This window comes from Pseudonaja textilis, chromosome 2, assembly GCF_049901715.1.
Source record: "Pseudonaja textilis isolate UNSWEBS1 chromosome 2, rPseTex1.2, whole genome shotgun sequence".
Taxonomy (NCBI): Eukaryota; Metazoa; Chordata; class Lepidosauria; order Squamata; family Elapidae; genus Pseudonaja; species Pseudonaja textilis.
In genome coordinates this window covers 131834201-131859166 of record NC_141991.1, presented here as the reverse complement: position 1 = coordinate 131859166, position 24966 = coordinate 131834201, and the positions used below count along the sequence as shown (strand labels likewise).

General features: G+C 39.7%; 1 protein-coding gene across 2 annotated transcripts in view; it reads right to left on the bottom strand.

Moving 5' to 3' along the window:
- CTDSP2 (CTD small phosphatase 2) overlaps nt 1–24966 on the bottom strand; it is a 47997-nt gene that overhangs the window by 4105 nt on the left and 18926 nt on the right. Inside the window, exons 2-5 of one of the 2 annotated variants that reach the window (XM_026714823.2) lie at nt 6726–6874; nt 4878–4916; nt 1745–1846; nt 454–510 (exon numbers count right to left, since the gene is read on the bottom strand). In XM_026714823.2, the coding sequence (XP_026570608.1) occupies nt 454–510; nt 1745–1846; nt 4878–4916; nt 6726–6874 (347 nt within the window). The remainder of the gene's footprint in view (nt 1–453; nt 511–1744; nt 1847–4877; nt 4917–6725; nt 6875–24966) is intronic. The other variant, XM_026714824.2, reaches the window with a different exon arrangement.

Here is a 24966-nt window from a genome sequence, read left to right as displayed (position 1 = left end):
CTTGTTGATAGGTAAGGAATAGCTAGGTTATCAGAAACCAATTGCAGGATTATGTAGCTCCTATTTCAGACATTTTAGGGAGCAGAGAACCGAAACAAATGTAGATTAAGTCCCAATGGTGGTCTCTGCCATTCTTCACCTGGTGACTTTTCCTCTCTGGAAGGCTCCTGCTGTTGCATCATCCAATCAGGGAGGTCACTATGGTGGAACATCATTCCTTGGTTGCAAGAAGCCGCCTCCTGAAACAAGTAATCAAGAATAGGCCGTGTTGTCTGGTAACAGCCTATCCTGGATTACTTGAACCAGGCTGAGGCCTTCACCGCAGGCCTTCCTCCTCTTCTCTTTTGCAGGTGGTCTTGGCTAAGAGAAGAGACCTAAATGCACACTTGGTGCCAGAAGCAAAATAGCGCCAAACCCATCTAACTCCCAATTGTGAAGAGCAAAGAGGCTTACCTCATGAGTTGTTCCCTCTATCTCCACCGGCACAATGAAATCAGCGTTGTTGATTGGCTGAGAATTTTGTTAAAAGGAACATGTTAATTTGGCAAACAAACCTTGTGCTCGTGTCCCCATCCCTGGCAGGACCCCATTCCTAAATTTTCTGCCTACAGGCGGCTCCTGACTTCTTCCCAGGATTTTTTAATGTTATTTAATAGGGCTTTGCTTCCATTTCCATTGCAAGATTCTGCATTTTTTCTTGTTTTTTTTTACAAAAAGAACTATCTTAAATGCCTCAAGCAATATATATCAAAACCCTAAATTCCTGATGGGTCAGGCATTGTTTAGTCATGCTAACTTCTGACAGATTCTTCCCATTTGTTGATAGGAGCCACCAACACAAATTTGTTGTTATATAATTCAGTGTTCCTTAATCACAGTGAATTTACGATACATGGACTTCATCCTCCAGAATTTCTCAGCCAGCATGATGGCTGGAGAATTCTGGGTCTTGCAAGTACACACATCTTAAATTGCTAAGATTAAAAAACACTGACCTAGAGTAAGGAACACAGTGCCCCCCCAAGAACTCATAATTTCTAATATTGCTCTTACTACTTGGGGCTTAGAGATATAGTTGTAATGATGGACTAAACTTTGATCTTCTTTAGTAAGAATATCACAGAAGAGATGTGCTGAACCTTTTTAGTATGATAGGGGTTGTACTAGGCTTAATTCCTGTTGTTCAGTGACCCTTTGAAGTTACAAAAAAAATCTATCTTGGAGCTACTTATGAATAGACTTCGAAGCTCCAATGGTCAGCCACCCGCTCCCCCAATGCGGTCACATGGCTGAACTTTGGGTGCTCGGCAACAGGGCTGAATTCACAGTTGTTTGCAGCATCCTGCAATCTCATAACCACGTTTTACTATCATTTTGCAGAAAATTGGCTCTCCCAGATTTGGGGCGGAATTGTGCTCTTAGCAAACCATTGTTTTGCTTAACGACGCAGTGCTCACTTAAAAATGGACTCACTTAACGGCTGTTGCAAAAAAAGGTCATAGAATCGGACCATGGGCCAGTCACGTGACCAACCCATTCTGCAACCATTACAACTCATGACCGTGATGAGCAGACTCTACTAGACTCATAAGTCAAAGACTACCTGCATATCGGCCAACAGAATTTAAAGGCATCAAACAGGAGGAAGGAGATTTAAATCAGATATTCCCCTGACTTAGCATGCCCTTGTACTTGTTTATCCATCATGCAACAAAACAATCAGGGAACTACTCAAGGGTTTCACCTTGAAGGAACTGTGCACTAAGGTCTCATCCAGGTCAATCACCACACATATTCGGCCCTGGTCTTGTTGAGTCACCTCAGGGAGAAGGCATGTTCCAGGAATCTAGAAAAAGAAACATGAGCTTAGCTTCCGCCGGGCTGCAAGAACGGCATTTTGTGATATGCGTTGTATCCTGCTTTTATTCTACAAGTTTTAATTTTGGGACTTTATCTTACAGCTGTTCAAAAGTGCACGAACATTGCAACTGTCAGCAACTCTTTCAATCCAACATCAAGCTGCAATTGCCTGGAACAGATGCAGCTGCTTTAAGGAACACATGTATGCAAATCTTACCCCAGCCCTGTCTCATGCATCATATCCCATATCTCCCTTTCATTCTAAATTTCTGCCCTGCCCTGCTTTGTATGCCATGCATTCCCAAATGCTTCTGGGCAGCATATATATATAAAAAAAGATGCTGTCGGGAGGCACATTTAACAAGCTTCATGCAGTTATATTAACAAGTACAATATTTTGCCTTTTGGAAAGTTCTTGTTTCAGCAACTAATCTACCCTGGGAAGAGGTTTCAAAGTATTTCTAGCAGGACTACCAGATTCCGTATTAGCTTTGTTGTCTGTGTCATCTGTCTGGTAAACCCGCATTTATTCGTTTTTCTTGCCATGTACATGTATATATCCGGACTAGACTGTATTATTATTTCTCCGTGTCATAGAATATATATGGGTATATGCATAAATTTTGTATTTAGCTATTTATTTAGTCATGTTTATGTAGTGTATATTGGAGGTGGTGACCCTTTGAGAGCTGTATGCAATGAAATTGCATTTTAATGTATGCCGATTAGTGTACATTCGAAGTGACAATAAAGTTATTCTAAGAACTTTAAGTCTGTTTGCACAGAAAAACAGCATGGCCAAAAAGCAAAACACAAAACAAAACAAAATAACACCCTAGGCCTAATATTTAAAATTTGCATATCACCTCAGGTTTTAGACCTCTAGAGATCCTTAACTCCCACAATAAAGATACAAGTACCCTTGACTTATGAACATTCAATGAGCCCCCGTTTGAAATGATGATGTTGACAAAAGTGATTTACAACTGGCCCTTGCACTAATAACTGTGTCCTCGGGTCTCAAGTGGTCAAAATTTACGTGCTTGGCAAGGGCCTTACATTTAGGGTGGCTGCAGCATCCAAGGGTCATGTGACCACCATCTGAGACCTTCGCAGCTGGTTTCAAAATCAATGGGGAAGCCAGCAGGGAATGTTGCAAGTTGTAGTCATGGGATATTCTTGCTTAATGAATGAATTTCTTAACAACAAATTTTCTGGTCTTAAGTCAAGAATGACCTGTATCTCAAAAATGCTTTTCTTCCCATTAACTAACAGATGTATTTTTAATCAACGCTTATTTTTAACGTAGGAGTACAATTAATACAATGCTTTTAAAAACACAAAATAATTCCAGTGTTATATACTCTAGGCTCCCGATATCTTACCACTGTCTCTTTCTACATCCAATAATCACCTCATGCCCATATTAAAGCCTTAGTGATTTTATTTTTAGACTAAGGATGTACCATTGTCCAGTTAAGTTTCAATTCTTTTTTCTAAAACTTTCTAAAAGCAAAGCGATTTCCATTATGTATTCTTTCAGACAGGTACTTTTCAGAATTTGGCCAAAGCCAGTTATGAATAGGTGAATATGCCTTGAATTTGCATACTGTATCAACATATTAAAATTTTTTACAGCAAACAATCGGATACCTTTTCAAAGTAGTCACTGCCATTTGCAGTTCATCTATTTATTAAAAAAAAAAAATTAAGTCTACTATTATGCTATAAATTGACCTATAAATGCTGCAAATGGTATTAATTGGATATTTTTATTTAGCTTACCTGTCTTGTTTTTAGCATTGAAATGTATTTTTCTGTTTATACTGTTTTATTATACTTAATAAATATATTATATCTTTATTAATGTTTGCTGACCCCTGCCCTAAAAACGATTTGCCGCCACTTTTAGGAAAGAAATATATACCGAGCCTGTGGGAACACTGTCTCACGTTTCTATTCACTGCAATATTTCTCCTAACATTCAACAGAACTCGCAAATTTTCAGGCAAACAGGAACAACTTCTCTTCATTCTTCATTATTTTTTTATTTTTTAAGCTCCAGGGGAAACGGTCTCTATTTATTTGACAGACAGCTACATTTTCCAGGAGCAATTTACATGTTGATCCATGTTGCTGGTATGTGGCAGGTCATCTCTACAAAGCAGAGAAAGAGAAGTGCGTATACACACCAGAGAAGGAGCAGCGGTTTGCATTCAAGAATATGTTCTGCAGAACCCCAAATTGTTGTGTTGGGGAAAACACTTCCACAAGATATTCCCAGCTGTCTCGATGACTTCATTTACACAAAACTATTGATAACTATTGAAAACTATTGACCCATGTCTGAATTCTATCATTTCTGGCTGCAGAAATGGCTTGGGATATTAACTTCCTACTAAGGATAAAATAAGCTCTTGTTGCAGTCCAATCTCTACTCTGAATGAAGGAATATGAATGCTCAACAGCAACTGATGGAGGAGAGCTTCATTAACACATTTGCTGTTGGTGTGAATTACACCATGCCACATTCCTGTTCTCAGAAATTTGCGCTCAACAGCAAGGCAAGCGGAAACCCCACCACCTCTTTCATAGGAGCAGAAATTTGCTTAGTCAGAGTAGGATCATTTTCCTTTGTTCCCATATACAAATGTGTGAGTGCGCGTACACACAGAGAGGCAAGGGTGTTACCACCAAGGTACAGCTGGATATCTGCTACATTATTTTCCTTCCTTGAGGCCACACACATTATCCGGATTATCCCATCAAATTAAAGTTAACTGCAAATAAGCCTCACTGAAAATACTGGCGATGTTAAACCAGCAGAAACATTGAACTCTTACTTGATTCACAGTAAACAGGACCCCTGAATGCCACTGTTTGCTGCCCGTTACTGGAGATTTTTTTCCCTCGATAGGTAAAAGCTCCCTACACCTGCCATTTATTTCCAGAGGGCAAATGAAGACTTAGCTCAAGAGCATACGCAGATCTCTCTTGCCTTTAGAACAAACACATACCTGATAAAACTGGTATTGAAGACACTGCAACAGATCAGACTAAAAGGGGGGAAAAAAGAGGAGAGCAAAGATGTAGGTTTATGAGAAAGATGAGACTGTGATACTATTCTTCGGGGGTTTCAGCAAAACCTCTGTCAAGGAACAGCCTGGTTTCACACATTTATCATATATATTTCTCACCCAGAAGAGCCATGGCACGAGAAGAAAAGGGTAGCTGAGGGAGTCTGAAAAATTACAGGGGCTACATGCTTGAGGAGCTTAGAGGATGTTTTAGATTAATACACAAAGGGAACTTTAATTCTCTTAATGCAGCTTTAATTTCTTTGAGCCTGCTGCAGATATTTGGGGCAAAATGCCTGTAGGTAAGAGCACTGTTTGATTTCCGAAATCAAGCAGTGCTCTTACCTACAGGCATTTTTCAAAAATAAAGAAATCACAAGCAAAATAGGTGCCCTGCATCTCTGTTAGGTTTATATCTTAGTCAACCACAGGCCAAATTTTAAAAAAGAAGGGAAAAGCAGATGACACATGATTTCAAGAGCTTCCGCCCACAAAAAGGTTCCTCGTCCTTGCTATGCATAATGAAAGTTTTCCCTCCCTCTCCTTTAATAGTGAAAATTAATGTCCTCTTTTTTTTAACGAAGATATTTATCCACAGTGCAGAGATGACGAGGCAACTAAACTGTGTAGTTTTAAAGAAGGGATAAATAACATATTTTCCGAAGTATAAGACGCTTCGGTCTATAAGACGCAGCTTGGTTTAGAAGAGGAAAATAAGAAAAAAAGATTTTGCCTCCGTGCGTCCTGTTTTTGCCCTTTCCGGCGTCCAGAGGCACTCTACAAGCCAAAAACACACCCATTTTTGGTCTCCAGAGGCCTCCATGGATCCCGAGGGTAAAAACGCGCCTGTTTTTGGCCTGCAGAGTGCCTCTGGACGCTGGGGAGGGCAAAAACGGGACTCACAGAGACTTTGGGGGGCCAAAAATTCCCCATATTCGCTGTCTAAGATGCACATATATTTCCATCCACTTTTTTGGGGGGAAGGGGGAAGTTTGTCTTATACTCCAAAAATACAGTATATGTTATCAAGCTGTAATATTTAAGGAGTTTTTTGTCTGCTTACACAACTATAGAAAATAGAACAAAGTCCATTTCTAGATAAAACAGGTTTGCTTTTCACTGTTCTACTCTTCCGGGACTAGCTGTGGCTTCCCAACCCACAGAGAAGCAGAGAAATCTTAATATGAGCAATTTATTATCTTTTTCTATATTATAGCACTCTCCATAGATACCAGTACAGATACCACAGCTTTCCTCAACTGGCATTTTCTAGATGTGTTCAGACGGCAGCTTTCAACATCTCCAGTTGCAAATTCTGGGAATTTCCGTCCTTACATAGTGACAAAGTGTTGGGTTAGGAAAAGCTGCCGTGATTTCCAAAACAATTCTAAAAACAATTGCTTTGAATACAACCAGGTATTTTCCTGCTGCAGGCAATTTTATAAAAGAACAAAAGAAAGAGCAACTGGCGGGGTTTTTTTTTTCCCCAGGAGCACAGGACCAAGGGTTTGTTTACGTAACCAAAAAATGGAGAGATACACAGGCGGGAAAAAATAAAAAGCAAGAAAGGACATTCAGAGACAGAATAGCAAGGTGAGTATTTGATGCCTGGGGATGCAGGTAGAGGTTAAATCCTAAGGACACCCATTTAACAGCTGGCATGCCAGAATCCAGAAAGAAAAAGGAAGTAGATAAAGTAGTCCCCAAGCCCACCAACTGTTGCATTTGCAAACCCCCTGGATAAGTGGACGGAATCAGCCTGTCAGCGCACCTGCACCCTTTCCTCACCTTGGCAATGGTGTTTGTCTCTTCCTTATGCAGCCCATGATTGTTGCCAAAGGCCGTCTGTCCCACATTCTGTGCACGAAGGCAACAGAAAAGAGCCTTGAAGATGCTCCGGCCACGAGGCTTCTTTGGAGAGGATTTGGACACCAACACTACAAACAGAAGAACAGTTACAGTAAGAACTTGTTGCAGGTCTGCAGCTCAGGAGAACTTTTCATCCCCCCGAGGTAAGCGTTTTTGGCAAGCTAATCACAGGGACTTTGGATGATGACTAGTCAGAAATAATCAACTTTTTTTTTTAAAAAAAGAATCCTTTTTCACATTCTCAATTGTACTTTACACAGAGTGGGACAACAACATGGATCCATCTGCCATCAATACATCTCTTCTCTTCTTTGCTTTATTGCCGTCGATAAGTCAGCTTTGGGGAAAGGACTTCATTTTGTCAGAGCTTATGAAAATAATGAAGGGGCTGAATCTTGCCTCCTTTTCTCACAATGTTCAGGAGAAACCAGCAGGTGGCACTCTAGATCCACAAATATTGACCAATCCATGCATGCTCTCCCATCATTGACATTATGGGAAGACTGGGAAAACTTACCTAGGTTATAGGCAAGTCCTTGACTTACAATTGGTCCTTTAGCGACCGTTTAAAGTTACAATGGACTTCCACACAGCTACTTAAAACCCAGTTCCAAAGTTCAGTGTTTTATTTCTGATTTCCAGCAAAAAAAAAAAAAAGACCCATTGGGTTCACTTAAACGACTGGTGTAAAAAGGCTTGTAAAATCGGGCATGGTGACGTGGAGACTCGCTTAATGAACACAATTTATGAACATAATTCTGGGTTTAATTATGGCCATAAGTCAAGGGCTACCTGCACACGAATACAGTTGGGTGGAATTACCTAGAGGTTAAAAAAAAATGCCGCGGGCTGTAGCCATTGTGTCACTGCAGACAAAACATATCCAGAAAGGATTACTAAAGATAGGGGCTGAAAAGCATGAGGCTCCCCATGCAAGGAAATGGGACATTTTCACAGGCAGCCAATGAGAAGCAGGGAAACTCAGGAGCCACAGGACCAATTAGGTACTTCAGGGCAGAACTGTAGGTTGCACTCTACAAGCCATGTATGCTTTCATGAGTCCGTCCAGTAGGACTGGATATGGAGAGCTAAGCCCCACCTCACCACCATATTTTGTTACAAGGCATTAGCCATATACACTCATTGTTCTTAAGTAGATTGATCCAAAAAAGTTATTGTTGTTGCTGGGCTTTTGAGCAAGATCCTGGAATGATTCATCTCAATGAGTAGGAAAAAAGCATATTGTTTCTGGACAGTGTTACATTTAGTGTTTGTTCTTACATGCATTCTCTCATGTTTTGTTTTTAATCTGCATTTTTCCCAAATAGCTAGGAAAAAGTCCATCTAAACATACAATGTTGAGTGCATTTTTCCATAGTGTATGGTTCTCTCTCTCTCTCTCTCTCTCTCTCTCTCTCTCTCTGTGTGTGTGTGTGTGTGTGTGTGTGTATTCTGAAGTAAGCACAATACCGTAGCACCAGATTTACTTTTATAGCTGATTTGAAAACTTCAGAGAGGTCTATAAGAAGACTAACAATGTTCACACCTGCACTGTAGCCTGGAAGATGCAGCTCGGCTCATCTTCCATTGGAATTCAAAAACTTAACCCTGTTTATCTGCATTCCACTAACAGTAGATAAAAATTATTCTGCAAGACCTCTCTTGCAACAAAAAGAGTTGATCCAGGTTTTCTGAATGTAACAGTGGCGCGATTTCAAAAAACTGCACTGTGAACCATCAAATCCAAACTGTCATTCTGACTTATGCGGGAATGTAACCTCCATATCTGTACGAAAGCAACAAAGAATGAAGTGGCCCAATGGATAGTCCAAAATACAGTAGCCCCAGAGCCTTTTAAAATGATCTGCAGAGTTTTGATTATTCCTCTGCGTTACTGAAGTCCCAAGAATTTCCATTTAAAGGTAAATATTTTTTCATACTCTTCAACTGCGATACATGTAGAACTCGAAATACTCCGTATGATACAACACAGAAAGTAGTATCATACTGCTTTCTATTTCTTTGCCATCGATAAACAGGGACTCTTTGAAACAACGAACCTGATGTCTTAAAACTTCTGCAAAAGCAGAGATATTTAGACATGCTCACTCTGCAAACCACGGAAGGATCTCTTAGAGGCTGAGTAATCAAAATCCTATTTGTATGTGAAACAAATTGGAAGAAAGAGAAACAGAAAGTCTAAGAGAGATTCCAATGTTAAAAGGCAACAAACCTTGTTCTTATGTGAAGGAGGTAAATTATCAGGAAAAAAAAGCATACCAAATTTACATCCCCAAACCTACAAGGGAACTGCTCCCCCACCCCCCATTAAACCCAGACCTTGCTTTGAATGGATACCCTGGGGGTTGGTTCTCAAGGTCACTGTATAATATCCAGAAATAAATCCATAGATAGGTACACCCTTACACTTCAAATTGGCCATCTGAAGTCAGACACTGCCCCTCTGGCTCTGGCCTTGGTTAATGGAAAACTTTTCATTTGCTCGGTTAGGAATCCCAAAGAACCTTTCATCGAGTAAGAGGGGAGGGGAAAAGCCAGAGATACAGATTTGGGCATCAAGGGGTTGGTCGAAAAGTTCAGGGCATGATTAGAATGATAACTGATGGTCAGCAGATATTAGTTTTTGATGGACTATAATGATTCGAAAGAATGGATGATCTGATAGCCTCCAAATATTTTGAGGGAGCTTCATTAACTTGATGGGTCAGAGAGCTGGGCACTGTTAGCCAAGATATGAATCCATGTAGGTTGCAGAAACTGACGTGAATTAACTGACCATTGTTACCTATGCGGTCTTGTTCAGAGCTCACTGTTTATCAAGATTGCACTTTCCTGATCCCTTTCCATGAGTGAGCAATGCCCCTACCTGCTGAATGATCACAGGACATACTCCCGATTTACCTCTGGAAACATGCAATGAATCTAGGTTAACAAGAAAACAAAACCAGTCAATGCAAGGAAGACCCAAGTAGCTATCGACTCCTCCTTGATTTCAGGTTTAAGGATCAGGTTGCCTAATCCAGCTTCATCTAAATAAAAGTTAAATTCTTATCTCAAGTGGAAGGATGACAACAGCTAAGAAAATTCTGGAACAGATTATTAAGTATGAGATTCTGACAGAAAAAAAAATAACATGTGGACTGGACTAGGTCACCATTCAACAGACAGAGAGCAACTGCATCTGATGGGTGTTATACCAAGGGTTTCTTGTGAAGCTGAAGAGGCAAAGAGCAAAGAGGAGAGGTCCATTCCAGACACTGTGTTGTTGGCCACAAAATCTGTTGAGATGGATATGGGACTTAGCAAAGGTCATAGAGGATAATATCAAGATTTTGCAGGATCAAGTAGGAACACATCAGGCAGAAAGAAGCAAACTGAATTTCAACGAAGAAAATCAAATAAGAAAATCAAACATATGAATACAGGATCAGAAAGAGCAGCACACGCAAATAAGGAACTGGGTATCTTGGGGACCAGGAAGCTGAATATGACCCAATCATATGATACAGCTGCAAAAAATTACATGGAATCCTGTTGCATCCACAGAAAAATAGCATCAATATCAAGAGAAGTCGTTGCTTTTGAATAATTTGCATTGGTCATTCCATACCTAGAATATTGCATTCAGGTTTAGACATATTTTAGAAAGGACAATAACAGACTCGAGTGTGTCCAAAGGAAAGCAACCAAGCTGGAGGAATGGTTGGAGATATCAAGTGTATTTAGTCTAGAAAAGATCGCAGGGAGACATGTCAGTTGTCTTCAAGCATCTGAAGTATGTCACATATAAGGAGGTATTATTCAAAACAGTTGAAGACAGGACGGAACAAATCAAAGGATGAATTGATTACAAACTAAATTTTAACTGTAAATTGAAAAAGTGTCCTAAAAGTAGGAACCATTCAATAATGGAACAGACTATATCTTAGGAGATGGTGAATTCTCCCCAAACTTGGCAACTTTAAGACTTGTGGACTTCAACTCCCAGAATTGAAGTTGAAGTCCACAAGTCTTAAAAGTTGCCAAGTTTAGAGACCTCTGTCTTATAGGATGTAACCAAAGCAAAGAGGTAGTAGGAAGTAATTGCCAAGAAAATGGTGTTACTTATTGTCTATGGAGATTCTCAGTCATCCAGGTCATGGTTGTCCCAAAGGTGCTTTTTCAAAAGGCAACTGGCCTTTGGTTTTCCTTGAAGATGTTTCGCGTCTCATCCAAGAAGCTTCTTCAGTTCTGACTAAAGAACTGTGTTACTTGTTCATAGGCACTGTTTTCCTTCTGGATTAAGGTTGAAGTCTCTGCTGAAGGTTTCCCAGGATAGGAGGTAGGATTTTGAAGTAGACATGAAGGCTTATGTTAACATTTAACTAAAGAACAAAATTTGGCGATGGATGATAAAACTTATCTCGGGAAATGTTAAACCATGGCCCTAGAACCTAAATATGTTTGTTGATTTCATGCTTTCAGCAAACTGCACCTTAACCCTAGTTTAAAAGGAAAAAAAATCCAGTCAATATTGCGACAACTGGAGCAAAATTAAAAGCTGGCAGTAAGCACTATAGAAAATATATTTTCTTTTCCTTCATCTACACTGCTGCTACCACCAATTTCTCTTTTCCTCCTCCTTCTCCTCTCCTCCTGTCTGTCCCATCCTTCTCTGAAAGCTGTCAAGTTCAGCGAAGGTATATCTGCAGTAGATATTATAACTGCCAACAAGCAAGACCCTACAAGGTAAATTCAAGTAGGTATTTCTGATCCTCAAAGTAGATCTGAAAAATAATTTGTGCACATGTATTTGCCATCTTTGCAAATTAGTTTTGGATACTATCAGTCACAGAAAGCAGCAAAAACATGTTGGTTGAGTTTGGGTCAATGACTACAGATGGCCCAGAAAAAATATTCTACTCAACCATGAACTTAACTTCACAGGATTGTAATGGGGACAAAAAGGAAGGTAAGAAGGAAGGTATTGCTGTGCAATTCAAAAATCAAAATGTTGGTCACGCTTAATGTTGGAGATTTCACAAGGAGTCGTCTACATATTTTCATGTCTTTGGTTACCCCCCAAATCTGGAAGCTTCTTTTTAAGAGAAGAAGAATAAACCTTCTTGAGCAAACTTAACAATCACTCAGTGCTCTGCAAAGAATTGCCAAAAGACAGAAACTCCACATCTAGCACTTTTCAAATAAAAATCAAACTTGCACTTTCCAATGTATGTCTCTGTTCCTTCCATCACAGATCTTCAAGGTTCTTTTTCTGACTTTTGAAGCAACACAATGAACAAGCAATGCACAGATTTTAAGAGGACCACAACAAACTTCTCTAGATAAAAACTTGTAGTTGATAAGGAACTTCACACCAAGGTATAGCTTTTTTTTTTTTTGCTTTTGCTTAGCATAGGGGTGTCAAACCGGTACCCTATGGGTCAGATGTGTCACATGCAGGCCACACCCACCCCAGTTCCACGTATGGGAAAAATGTCGCGAAACATCACGTGACGGCAATGTGGCATGGTAAGTTTGACAGCCATGGCGTAGCAAGTTATTTAAAACCAACCTAATATGGCTTAGTCAACAAACTATGGCCAAGCAAATTATGGTTCAGCACAATATGCAGAGCTAATCAATGTAAGGTAATTCCAGCATGTAGGCTCATAGAGAAAAAATCAGGTTATAAAATGAAAGAGAGATCTGGAGGGAAGAGGAGCAGAGCAAAATTAAGCAATAATTATTAAGCATAAATATCTCATATTTCATTAATGGTAGAACATAGATCGCTTTAAAAGGGTTTTTTCTTTCCTCCAGAGGGATCCAGGAATCTTCTATTTCATGAACTTGGGTTAAACTGAAGAAAGTATTCGGGGTCACAAAGGAAGCGGGGAGAGACAGGTGAGAACGTGTGCACTATGACACTGTGATGCAACTCTACTCCTTCATGCTTGCACGCAACATTACAATGTGGGTACAAAAGGACAGGGCTTTGCTGTGATGTCACAATGCATGTTTTGATACTTTGGTGACATCATAGTTTGCAACAGATACTTAAGTGTAGTTAATTTCAGACAGGGAAAAGATATGAGGATTCAACCTCTCTGCTTAGGTAACAAAGCCCTTGCACCATTAGGAGATGTTTTAAGGTGTTAAAAAGTAATTAGCACCTATTTTAACTCCTGCCCTGTATTTTGAGCAACCCCCCCCCCCTCCCAAAATCCAAACACCAGGCACTGAGGCAACCCACATTTTTTTCTCCATGCCTATTCTCATTCTCAAACTACATCCATCTTCCTCCCTCGCTAATAGAAATTCTGCCTTTTGGAGATTTTGTTCTGCTAAACCAGTTTCTCTATTCTTAGTTTCACAGCCGAAAGCCTAGAATGATCATAATTACTACCCAACCAATGCCTCAAATTCAGTCACAAATCTTTATAACATGCTAACTGGGTGAGAAAAAGATGTCACTATGAAAACATTTTTTTCTCTGTAGTACTTTTACTCTAAATGTACACACTTTCTGCGGGTTGAGACAGGTATTTTGCATTCTGCCCACTTCAACTGAAAATATAAATTGATTGTATCATAAAATGCTCATCCGTGAAAGGCAAACATCTACAATAAGGGGATTTTAAAAACTCAAATGCTGTATTATTTCAACATACTCTTGGAATCACGGGCCAAAATATCTTGCAAAAATTTTCCTTTGTCTGCTTAAAACTTGCTACCCTTTAGGCCTACAAGTTTTATGGGTATAGGGAATTTACAGGTAGCCTCGACTTATAACCATAACGGAACCTGTTTACTATGGCTGTTAAGTAGTCATGGTCATAAAGCAAATCACCTATGTGACTATCCTGATTTTATGATTTTTATGGCAGACATAAAGCGACCCCCAGAGTAGTTAAGCGAATGCTGTAATGTTTTTTTTTTTAAAAAAAGGTTATATAACAATGACACATTGCAAACGGCCATAAATGCAGGCCGGTTGCCAAATGTGTGCAAGAAAATCAGAACTGGCTCATAATATCCCAGGAAAGGTCCACTGTAACTATGAACAGTCGCTGAGCAGCCTTAAGTGAAGGACTACCCTAAATCTTGCCTTCTTTCCACATGCACCATAGGACTTTTCCCAAGCAGAAGATAAAACATCTTCTGCGATTGTGATTCTTACATGGGCAACACAATAAGGAAGGAACAGGAAAATACTATTTTTGGATTCTTAAGCCTTTCAGAGCTTAAAAGAAAGAAAAAAAGGCTACAGTAAAGTTAGCCCTCTCAATTTTGCACCATCAATGACAAGGAAGGCTGACAGTTGTAGCTCGGCCACATCTAACGGTCAAGGCATCAGGCTAAAAAGCAGGAGGCTGTGAATTCAAGTCCCACCTTAGCCATGAAACCCAGCTGGTGATTTTGGGCTAGTCATTCTCTCCCAGCCTAACCCATCTCACAAGGTTGTTATTGTTGTGGGGGAAATAGGAGAAGGAAGGTGTGTTGGATATGTTTGCCATTTGAGTTATAAAAATAATAAAAACAGAACATAAATAAAATAGTTGTGTCTAAAATGTTCTACTGCTTACATCAGGGGTGTCAAACTTGCGGCCTGTGGACCGGATGTATCACATGTTGGCCCTGCCCCCACCCGGTTTAGTGAAGGGGAAAACAGTCCCAATATGTCATGTGATGCTGCCAGTTTGACACCCCTGGCCTACATTTACGTGAACTAAAGATAAGCCTCAGGATACTAGAGGTATAGGAGGCAGTGGTGGGATTCAAATTTTTTTACTATCGGGTCTGTGGGCGTGGCTTGGTGTGCATGGCAAGGGAAGGATACTGTAAAATCTCCATTCCCTCCCCACCCCACTAACCTGCTTTCTAGATCAGTTCTCCTGTGCAGGGCAACAAAAGAAGACCCAGCCCTCGAGAGGCAGAGAATAGATGGGGGGATGGCGCCAGAAGTGGTATTTGTCAGTTCTCCGAACAACTTAAAATTTCCACTTCCAGTTCTCCAGAACTGGTCAGAACCTGCTGAATACCATCTCTGATAGGAAGGAAAAAGTGAAGGAGAAGAGGAGCTCTAAAATGACTTTTCCCAATCGGCCCTTCCTATGCTATACTATTCCTTATCTTTACCACACTGAGATTCTTTCAAATCAGTGCCGTCTCCTGCCAGTTATGCTCCACTTGTACTGTATGAGAGGCCAAATATTATAACAAATCCCGCCTTTGCTTTTAAGGTGCAAACACATGCTTTCTCCATTTATTAGCATTATTTCAGCTGGCTGCATTATCTCCACTGTTTTGACCTTTAACCAAGAACAGCCACCATTTTTTCTTTCTAGCCAACTCTCTATTAGGTGATTAACAATTAACCAGTGGAACGGCTTGCCTTCAGAAATTGTGGGTAATCCACCACTGGAGGCTTTTAAGAAGAGACTGGATGTAAGGCATGTCAAATTTTTCAATTTCCAAATATTAGGGGTGCTCAAAAGTTGTGGCATGCCTTAGGGATTGTAAAGATATTTTGATATAATTAATATAATTTAGATGTGCCTGGTAAGTAACTACATAAATATCATAACTTTTTAACATTTTGTTTGTTTAATTTATCTGTCTGGAATAGTATAAGGTCTATTTCATGAGCAGACAGTTGGACTAAAAGGTCCTTTCCAACTCTGTTATTCTATTATTATTCTATTTTTATTCTATTATTTCCTGGTCATGTGGGAGGGATTAAGAAGGCAGTACTTCCTTCTCTTTGTTTTTCTCCAAACACCTTAACAAGAAACAAAAAATCTAATTTGTTTTTGCTAAATGTGCTGATATGTAATGAACACATCTACCTGAATGCCCATCAACCTAGCTAGAATGTAACCACTTTTTGCTGAATAAACCATGATAGCTTCATTCACAGAAATAAAAATAAAATAATAGGACTGAACTATATTAAGCCAAACAAACTACATTGCAACATATCCTTATTTGTGACCAGACCACTGACTACTTTATGCTACACTAGAAACAAAGAAATGGAAACAAGAAATTCTGGCCAATGGAATCACTCCTTGCCAGATCCACTGAAGGCTGGCTTAAGGGTTAGCAGAAGACTGAGAGAACTTGATAAACTGGGAGGAAAAAAATAAATTATGTTTAAGGATGAGCCATTTCTATAACCTCAGACATGAACTTTGGTATTAGCAAGCCAGTGTGGTATAGTAATTAAGGTGCTGGCCTAGAAACCAGGAGACCGTGAGTTCAAGTCCCACCTTAGGCATGGAATCCAGTTGGGTGATCTTGGGCCAGTCACTCTCTCTCTGATAAGCCTACCTCACTGGGTTGTTGTTGTTGTGAAGAAAATATGAGGGAGAAGGGATATTAGGTGTATTGAGCACCCTAAATTGTTTATATAAATAATAAGAGTGGGATAAAAATCTAATAAATAAATATTGGAAAACCAAACGAAGTTTTCGCTCCTGAATAACTTAAAAGCATCAAACTTGAATGGTGGCTACACTTTTGAGAAGGAGTATGTGCTCAACCACTTCAAACTTTTCTTAGCCCCAAAAGCCACCATTTACAGAAATTGCTCTTCAAATTAAAAAAAAAAAAATCACCTAAATCATGGCTGTCAAACTCCCGGCCTGTGTCACGTGCTGGCCAAACCCACACCCGGTTTAGCGAAGGGGGGAAAAAGTCCCGATATGTCCCATGACTCTGCCATGACGACATGAGTTTGACACCCCTCACCTACATCAGTAACTTTGAAAGCACAACAGCTGAAGTTTATCTGAATACTAAAAGTTTGAAGGGAGACATTCATTAAAACCTTTTTGAAAACAGTAGACTTACACCCCCAAAAAAGCTTTCTATTCCATCGGCATTACATAAAATTATCTTGGCAAAGCCACCAGAGAAAATCCCATGACATCCTCATTTGATTCCTGGTTCACACTTTATTATCATAAAACTGCACAAAACAAGTTTCCAGGTAGATACACAAAATGGCTGAAGAATAGTCATGGGGAATCTACAAAATTCGGTGTTCTTCCCCTACAGACAAGTTAGTTCCCTTGCCTCTTATCTGGCTTATGTTAGCAAAGCCAAAGCCCAACATGGCTGAAGGAGTCAAAGGTAATCTGACTCCCTCTGGCAAATGTACCATTTATTCTACAGACACGTTCATGCATGCATGTCATTACATGACAAGATGCAGGTGTGAATGGGCTGGCTGATGCTGCAAGAAGAGTCTTCTACTTAACTTGCAGCCAGCACTCTTCCGTGGGGGTGGGGGTAAGGGTTGGTTCACACCTTCAGCTGCCTATCATTAAAGCAAATGAAATCACTAGAGGAATCCTCCATTTTCCTACTTTCCTATTACCAACTTGTTAGTAGACAACCACTACCAAACTTCATAAGCTACAAGATGGCCTTAACAAAAAAAGTCAGCAGCTTCTAGTAAGAGGTTTTTCATCTTGCTCAGCCACCGTTCTTCCCCCAAACCTGTCTATTCCATTTAACCTTCCTCTATATCCTTTCCTGGTATGCAACTAGACATCAAGCAATGACTGTGCGTGGCACAAGGCTTATAATAAGTTCTTTCTTTGTGAGGTTTTCCTGGGATTGTTTATTAGATTTGTGTCCGAGCTTTCTTTCAGAAGCTCAAGGCAGCAAGTACTCCCTCCTCATAATTTTCTTCATAACTGTGTAAGTTAGGTTGAGTTGAGAAGAAGCATGCAGTCCAAAAACAACCCAGCTACTTCTGTGGGCGATCCTGGATTTTCCTGGTGCCAGTCCAACACCCCATGCCATCATCACTGTTTTATCAATGAGAATACCCAAAGTCCCTTTATACAGATAGTCTTCGACTTATAATTCATTTATTAACTATTCAAAGTTACAATAGCACTGAAAAAAGTGACTTATGACTATTTTTACCAGTTACGACCTTTGTAGCACCCCCATGATCATGTAATCAAAACCCAGATACTTGGCATAAAGGTACAATGAATTTAGAATAAAAAATAAAAATGTTTGACTATAAAATAAGATGTGAGAATATTTAAAGAAAAAGGAATTAAGTTAAGGTATAAATTGAAAATGATTTAATAAGCACAAAAAAAATAAGAATATTGGAGAAAATTTATGAAAAAATGAAAGTAAAGCTATGATATAAAATTGAATGTGAAAGATAAATATATTCTAAGATCATGTTTGTATTGAAATGCATAAACCTGTAACTACATTGTTCACTGAGAGATGTTTTTAAAATGGAAAAATAAAAAAAAAATTACAAAAAAAAAATCCAGATGCTTGGCAATTGACTTGTACTTATGACCATCACTGTGTCCCAGGGCCATGCAATCACCACCTTTTGCAATCTTTTGACAAGCAAAATTAACGGAGAACCCAGATTCACTTAACAACCGAGGTACTAACTTATCAACTGCAGTGATTCACTAAACAAACTATGGCAAGAAAGGAATATGGGGCAAAATCCACTTCAAAATATCTCACTTAACAATATAAATTTTGGGCTCTATTGTGGTCGTAGATCAAGAACCACCTGTACTGGGCCAGATGGCTTACCTAGTTCAATTTTGCCAATACTGGCAGCGAGTGGCCACTATTGCTTTTGCCCAAATGCTGAACTACAATTCCCAGCTAGCTAAATCAATGTGTACAATAATAAACAATACCAACGTGTAATTCAACAACCTCCAGAGGGCAACCGGTTCCTTGTCCTAATTGCATTGACACCTCACATTAAACCCTAATAGGATTTGTTTTAGCAGGTCCAGTATGTCAAGTCACATTTGCCAACTGCCAATTTGCCAATGCATGAATCCAACCACTGCCAGCGTTTCAGGTGGAAATCTTTTGATGTGGTGGATTGAACCGGAAACCTTGTATGAGCCCTATTCCTGAGCAACCTCCATTCCTCTGTCTATTGTGTGAACCATATTGCGTTCGGAATAAACCATCCAACTGCCTCAGCGTAAGATTTAGCTGAAACCCAAGCAGGAAAGTCTGCTTGCATAAAATCCCCCTCTAGGAAGGGAGGTTAGGTTTCCTCCATGTACAACTGCCATGATACATCGCAGCAGAGCCAGAGGCTGCTCAGGAACTAATTACAAAATGGCGTTTATATTTTAAAGGCCTCTCGGTGCTGGAAGACGACAATCTGGAGCGTTTTCAGACTGCTCGGCTGTGTTTTGATTCCTGAACAAATAGCAGCAGACCCGGGGCGTCCTGCTGTTGCCAAAATTGTGACAATGGGACAAACAGGAAAATTGCACAAGTTGTTATTCCAGGTTTTTTTTAATGATAACTCTGCTCTCAAAAAGAAAAATGAGAAAGGGAGGGAGAAAGATGTTAGCAGACATTTTAAATGGATCCAGATTTGGTGCTCAAAATAACGGATGTAAAAAAAATCAATTTTTAAAAAATCCAATTTAATTTCTGAGCGTAAGTTTAGTTCATTATGGAATTTGGGAGGAATGAAAATAACTACGTAGTAGTGACAGGGGGAAAAAACTAGAAACAAAAAAAAATCCACCTGGTATCCATCAGCAGAGGACAAGTGAGTCATGCCGGGAAACAGAATTCCATCGTTCTTTTCATGAAAATATTTTTGCAGATTTCCACAGCTACCCTTGAAACCGCTCTGTCTCTCCGTGTGTGCATGTGTATTGTCTATAATTAACTGCCTTAGATACTGTGTTGCTATTATTTACATTTTTGTAAATCACAAACACATTCTTAAAAAATGAACAGGGAAAAATAAATATGCTTGATGCCTCTATGCAGTCAACAACGTACAGGAAGAGGTGGAGGGAAAAAGGAAAATGAAAGTTATTCTATATAGTTTCTGTTTCTGTCTTATGCATGGTTCTGACATCTGGCCAAACTGTCAATCGCTCCCCAGCTGTCATACAGCCAATGATGTTTACCAGGGATTCTGTAGAACTAATAGTCACATCCAGCCATGACCCCATCTTGTGTCCAAAGTAGATGTCACAATAAGCAGTACATCCTAGACATAACAAACCCTTTCTCGCCTACCTCCTGAGGAGGAGAGGAAGCAAGAGTTTACAGTGCCGAAGTGGCAGACTTCATGCTTTATGCAGATTTGTGAACCCTGTTCAAACACAGAAGTAATCAAAATCTATTTAGAACAGAAGTTGTCTCCTCCCAGTCAGACCCACAGCGCACTGAATCTCTGCAACGGAAAGAAGATACCACAAAGAAGGGCACAGCTTAGAACAGGTTGGTTCAAAGGAGCACCATGAACTTGCGTGTTAAAAAATGGCCTTGGACCGCCATGTGTTCACTTGATATTCAGAGCTAACCTATCCAAGAGTTTTACATGGTTGCTGAGCTACATCCATGCTGGATTATAGTTGATTCCAATGGTCAACCCACTTCGACCATGCCAGTGCTATGAAGGAATTCATCCTCACCTCATCCAAAGGATTGTCTCAAACTTGTCCCTTGGATGCCCATGATGGTGGAAGCCCAAGGTGGTGACTTCGTGGCAATAATAAGGAAACAGGCTGTGACTTCTTCTTCTTAACTTTTCTCTTTAGCTTAAAGCCCTAGAATTCCTAGTAGTCTCTCATTCTAGTAGTAAAGGTAAAGGTTCTCCTCACACATACATGCTAGTTGTTTCCGGGTATAGGGAGTGGTGCTCATCTCTGTTACAAAGCCGAAGAGCCAATGCTGTCCAAAGACGTCTCCATGGCCATGTGACCGGCATGACTAAACACCGAAGGTGCACGGAACGCTGTTAATTTCCCACCAAAGTGGTCCCTATTTTTCTACTTGCATTTTTACATGCTTTCGAACTGCTAGGCTGGTAGTAACCAGTAAAAAGTCTGCTTGACTTTTTTAAAGAATAGTATATGCTGACAGCTAGCTGGCCATTACAATTTTACTGTAATGAAAATCACATAGGTTGATCTTATACATCCTTTACCCCAGGGCTTTCAAACTTGTGGCCCGCAGGCTGGATGCATCACATGTTGGCCATGCCCGGTTTACCAAAGGGGGGGAAAGTCATGATATGTCATGTCACAACGCCATGATGTGTGTTTGACACCCCTGCTTTACACAGAAGAAAACCTCAAATCTGGGATACCATTAATGTGTAAATATTTCCCTTGTAGTTCAAGTAATATCTAGTTATATTGACTGTACTGTTTTCCACTCTACAATTCAATATTCTCCACATTCAATATTCTGCCCTGTGCTGTTGTAACTGCAGGAAACATGGTAAGTCCAACTGCTTCCATACCGTTTCTCAGTCTTGGAATACAATTAGTCCTTGTTTAGCAACTGCCTCATTTAGTAACCATTTTCAGTTATGGTGATGGAAAATAAACTTTACAATCAATCCTCACATTTCACAGGTCTATAAAAGCAAAAGGAAAACTCAAAACTGATTGTAAGCAGAGTTATGGTTTCACTTAGTGAATACTTTGCTTAATGACTGAGTTGCTGATCCCAACTGGTCACTAAATCAGAATGTTCACAGCATTGAAGGGAAAGGCTGATGACTGTGACAGAATGAAGTTAGCAAGTAGAACAGTTTTTTTATCATTCCTGTCTGGACAAGGAGAGGACTTGAGACTGCCAACAAGTGGGCAATGGGTTGGCTTAATGATCATGGTATTCACTTAACAACCATCACAAAAATGTATATAAAATTGGGTCAATCATGTGATGATCGGCTTAACAACTGGCATGACTTACAATTGTAATTCTAGGCTCAATCATGATCACAGACTGAGGACTACTATAGTACAAGGGTTCCCTCTTCCCCATTTTTTCCTATTGCAACAACACTGGGAGGTGGGTTGGGCCTACAGGAAAGAACCAGCCCAAAAGATAGAGTCAAAACCTGCATCTCCTGACTTCTGCCGCACAAATCCCCTGAGAGAAGGTGACCCACACGCTAAAAGCCAGGTCTTACCACATTGATCGTAACAGAAGTGGCACTGCACACCCTTATCAAATATCATTGCTAATAAGATGCTGTCTTTGGCTTTTAACTCGCATAAAGCAGCAGCTATTACAACAGCTTTTCTTACCCATCTAATTTTCAGCCGGTTGAAACTGGATTTCTGTTTAGATAGTCTATTTCATACGTTTGATTTCCTCTCTCCAAAAGCATATATTCAGACCCAATTACATATCCAAGTGATGACATTGTGAATTATTTGGATCCATACATGGAGTCTGGCTTCAGATTGCTATTTAGGCATCGCTGGATTTCACCAGTTTGTCAGCTCTTTCCAATGAATAAATGAATGAATTTTTCTTTCTTTCTTTTCTCTCTCTCTCTCTCTCTCTCTCTCTCTCTCTCTCTCTCTCCACTTGTATAAGATGTATATATATATATATATTTTCTAAAGCAGACATACCAAAAATTATTTGCCCAAAGAAGGCATGTAATTTGTTCAGACAACTTGCAGCATTAATCACCTGAAGCGCCATTCTGATGGCAATTCAGCATGTTGGAGGCCACTATCCCTGCACTTGAAATTGTCACCCTTCAATCATGACTTGAAAGAGGCATAAAGAGGTACCATGGTGTTTTATGAGTTTTCCCCTATCCAGTGGCCTCCAGAAGTGTTCAACCAACAACTAATATCCTTAACATACAGCTAGCAATTGAAATCCAACACAGCAGAAAGCTTGGTTTGCGCTGAAATTATTGGGGTGACCAAGTCTAGTGTCATCTTAAATCCAGGTATACATAAAATTTAGAACACAACTGGCAAGCACCTGCAATTTGAGAAAAAAAGTCTTAAAGCAAACTATGGCTTTGTTTTCAGATATGGTTTTAAGATATTCAAATAAATTTCAGTTAAGTGACATGAATTCCACCTACGCATGGTGTGTGAACACTATAGTCCAAGCGCTCCTCAGATATCTGAATAAAGGGAAACAGGCATTCACATTTTCATTTCAGACGGTCATCTGAACTGCACATTGGAAAATAGGAAAAAGACGAGAAACCTGCTCAATCCCAAAACTTTAAGAAATCACCACAGATGACAAGCAGTCCTTGACTTGTAACTGTTCATTTAGTGACCCATTCCAAGTTACAACAGCAAAAAAGTGACTTATATGACCATTTTCCACACTTACGACCATTGCAAGATCCCCATGGTCACGTGACCCAAATTTGGACACTTGGCAACTGGCATGTATTTATGACGTGTTCTAGGGATGTGTGATCATTTTTTGCAACCTTCTGACAAGTAAAGTCAATGAGGAAGCCAGATTCATTTAACGACGGTGTTACCAGCTTAACAACTGTGACGATTCACTTAATAATTGTGGCAAGAAAGGTTGTAAAATGGGGCAAAACTCACTTAACAGCTCTTGCTTAGCTATGAAAATTATGGGTTTTAACTGTGGTTGTAATTCAAGGAATACTTGCATACAATATATTTCAAGATTGTCCTTTTATAGAAAATTGAGAATAATTTACAATAAGAATATAAGCATTTCCCAATCCTTGTCTGGCATTTTTAACGATTTTGGCCCTCAATCCCCAATAATCTGGGATTCACGATTGCTAAAAGCGAGTGGCTTTGAAAATTCTTTGGGCGGGGGAGAGGGAAAGAGAGAAGGGATTTAATGCAATGTAAATGAATTAAAAGATTCACGATCACTCACTTAAAACAAACCATCCTTTCTTCTGGCAAATTGCAGGCTTGATATTAAGAGCATATTGCTGCAAAATATTAATGAGGGACACACCTGAAACTGGTACATTGACAAACACAGCAGCTATTTTACCAACAGGGGTGGTAAAAGCTATTGCACGGATTCCAAAATGAGGCCAGGCCAGCCTGACATCCAGATGCAAGCAATTACAACTTTCATATCCCAAGCCAGTAGGCCTGAAAGAGTGGGAGTTGTCAACTCCAGCCTCTGAAAGACATCGGCCTGGGGAAGGTGGCTCTAGGCTGAACAGCAAACAAACTCAAAAGACGTGAGTCCTTTGATCTGTGCTGTTGAAAGGGCCACTGTCCCATTTTCCAGCGCAATCAAATTTTCCATTCTTATCCTGCTTTCTGACAGATAAAATGTCAATATCCTTACAGGAATGTTCCACTGAAGTATCCAAGCCATGTCAGGGGAAACTGCACTTTTGTCCAGAGAAAATAAAATTGCTATTAGGTTTAATAATACTACTATCAACACTTGGGAATATCGCACCTTAGTCACTAGAAATCCAAGCTACGATTTCACGCTGCAAGCGTCAATTGAAACAGGCCTAGTTCAACTTAAGTTCTGCTTCTCTCTGAAGTGAAAAACTGTCTGAAAAAATTATCTTCCATATGTTCTTTATTATTAAAAAATGCAACTAATTGTAAAATAACAATGTAGATGTTTATGTACACAGCAGTACCGTAATGTTTTTGTTACTGTGTATTGGGGAAAAAAATCTGAAAACATATAAACCATTAACTTGGAAAGAATGTTAATTGTTTAAAAGGGGGGTTGGGGTTGGCTGTTCTTTCTGAAGTCAGTACACGATGTTTCAAACTCTCTAAAAATAAAGGAAACGGTGAGGGAAAGATAGAGACATTGAAAAGGTAAGGAGATGAAAACACCCCATAGATTTCCTTTGGGGCAAGCCAAATTACATTCAAACTGATTTTTCCTCTGCAGATTATGTTTAAAAGAGTTGCAGATGTCAGCACAGTGCCCGCCCATATAACAGAGTTGGATCAATTAATACTTGGATGAGAGACCACCAAAGAATTTTAGGTTGTAGGCTAGACTAGGAAGTTAGATCCAGCAGCAAGGGTGTTACTATTGCTTTCTTAAGACAGATCTTAGAGGGTTTGGGGGACAATGAAAATGGGCTCAGTACATATAAACTCTGCACCATTTACAGGCCTGGAGACCAAAACCCAATCTTGATGTATCTCAAACTTCCAATGGAAGAAAAATTCCACATCCCACTTGAAATTAGCCCTTATATCTGAAAAGGTTCAGCTGTAACAAATTTCATATGGACTTCTTGTACTCTTGAAATTCAAGTCACAGGGTTGATGTAAACAGCAGCCATCTTGGATTTAATCTTGAACAAATATGCTATTTGACCCAAGTTACAAAGACTTTGACTGCA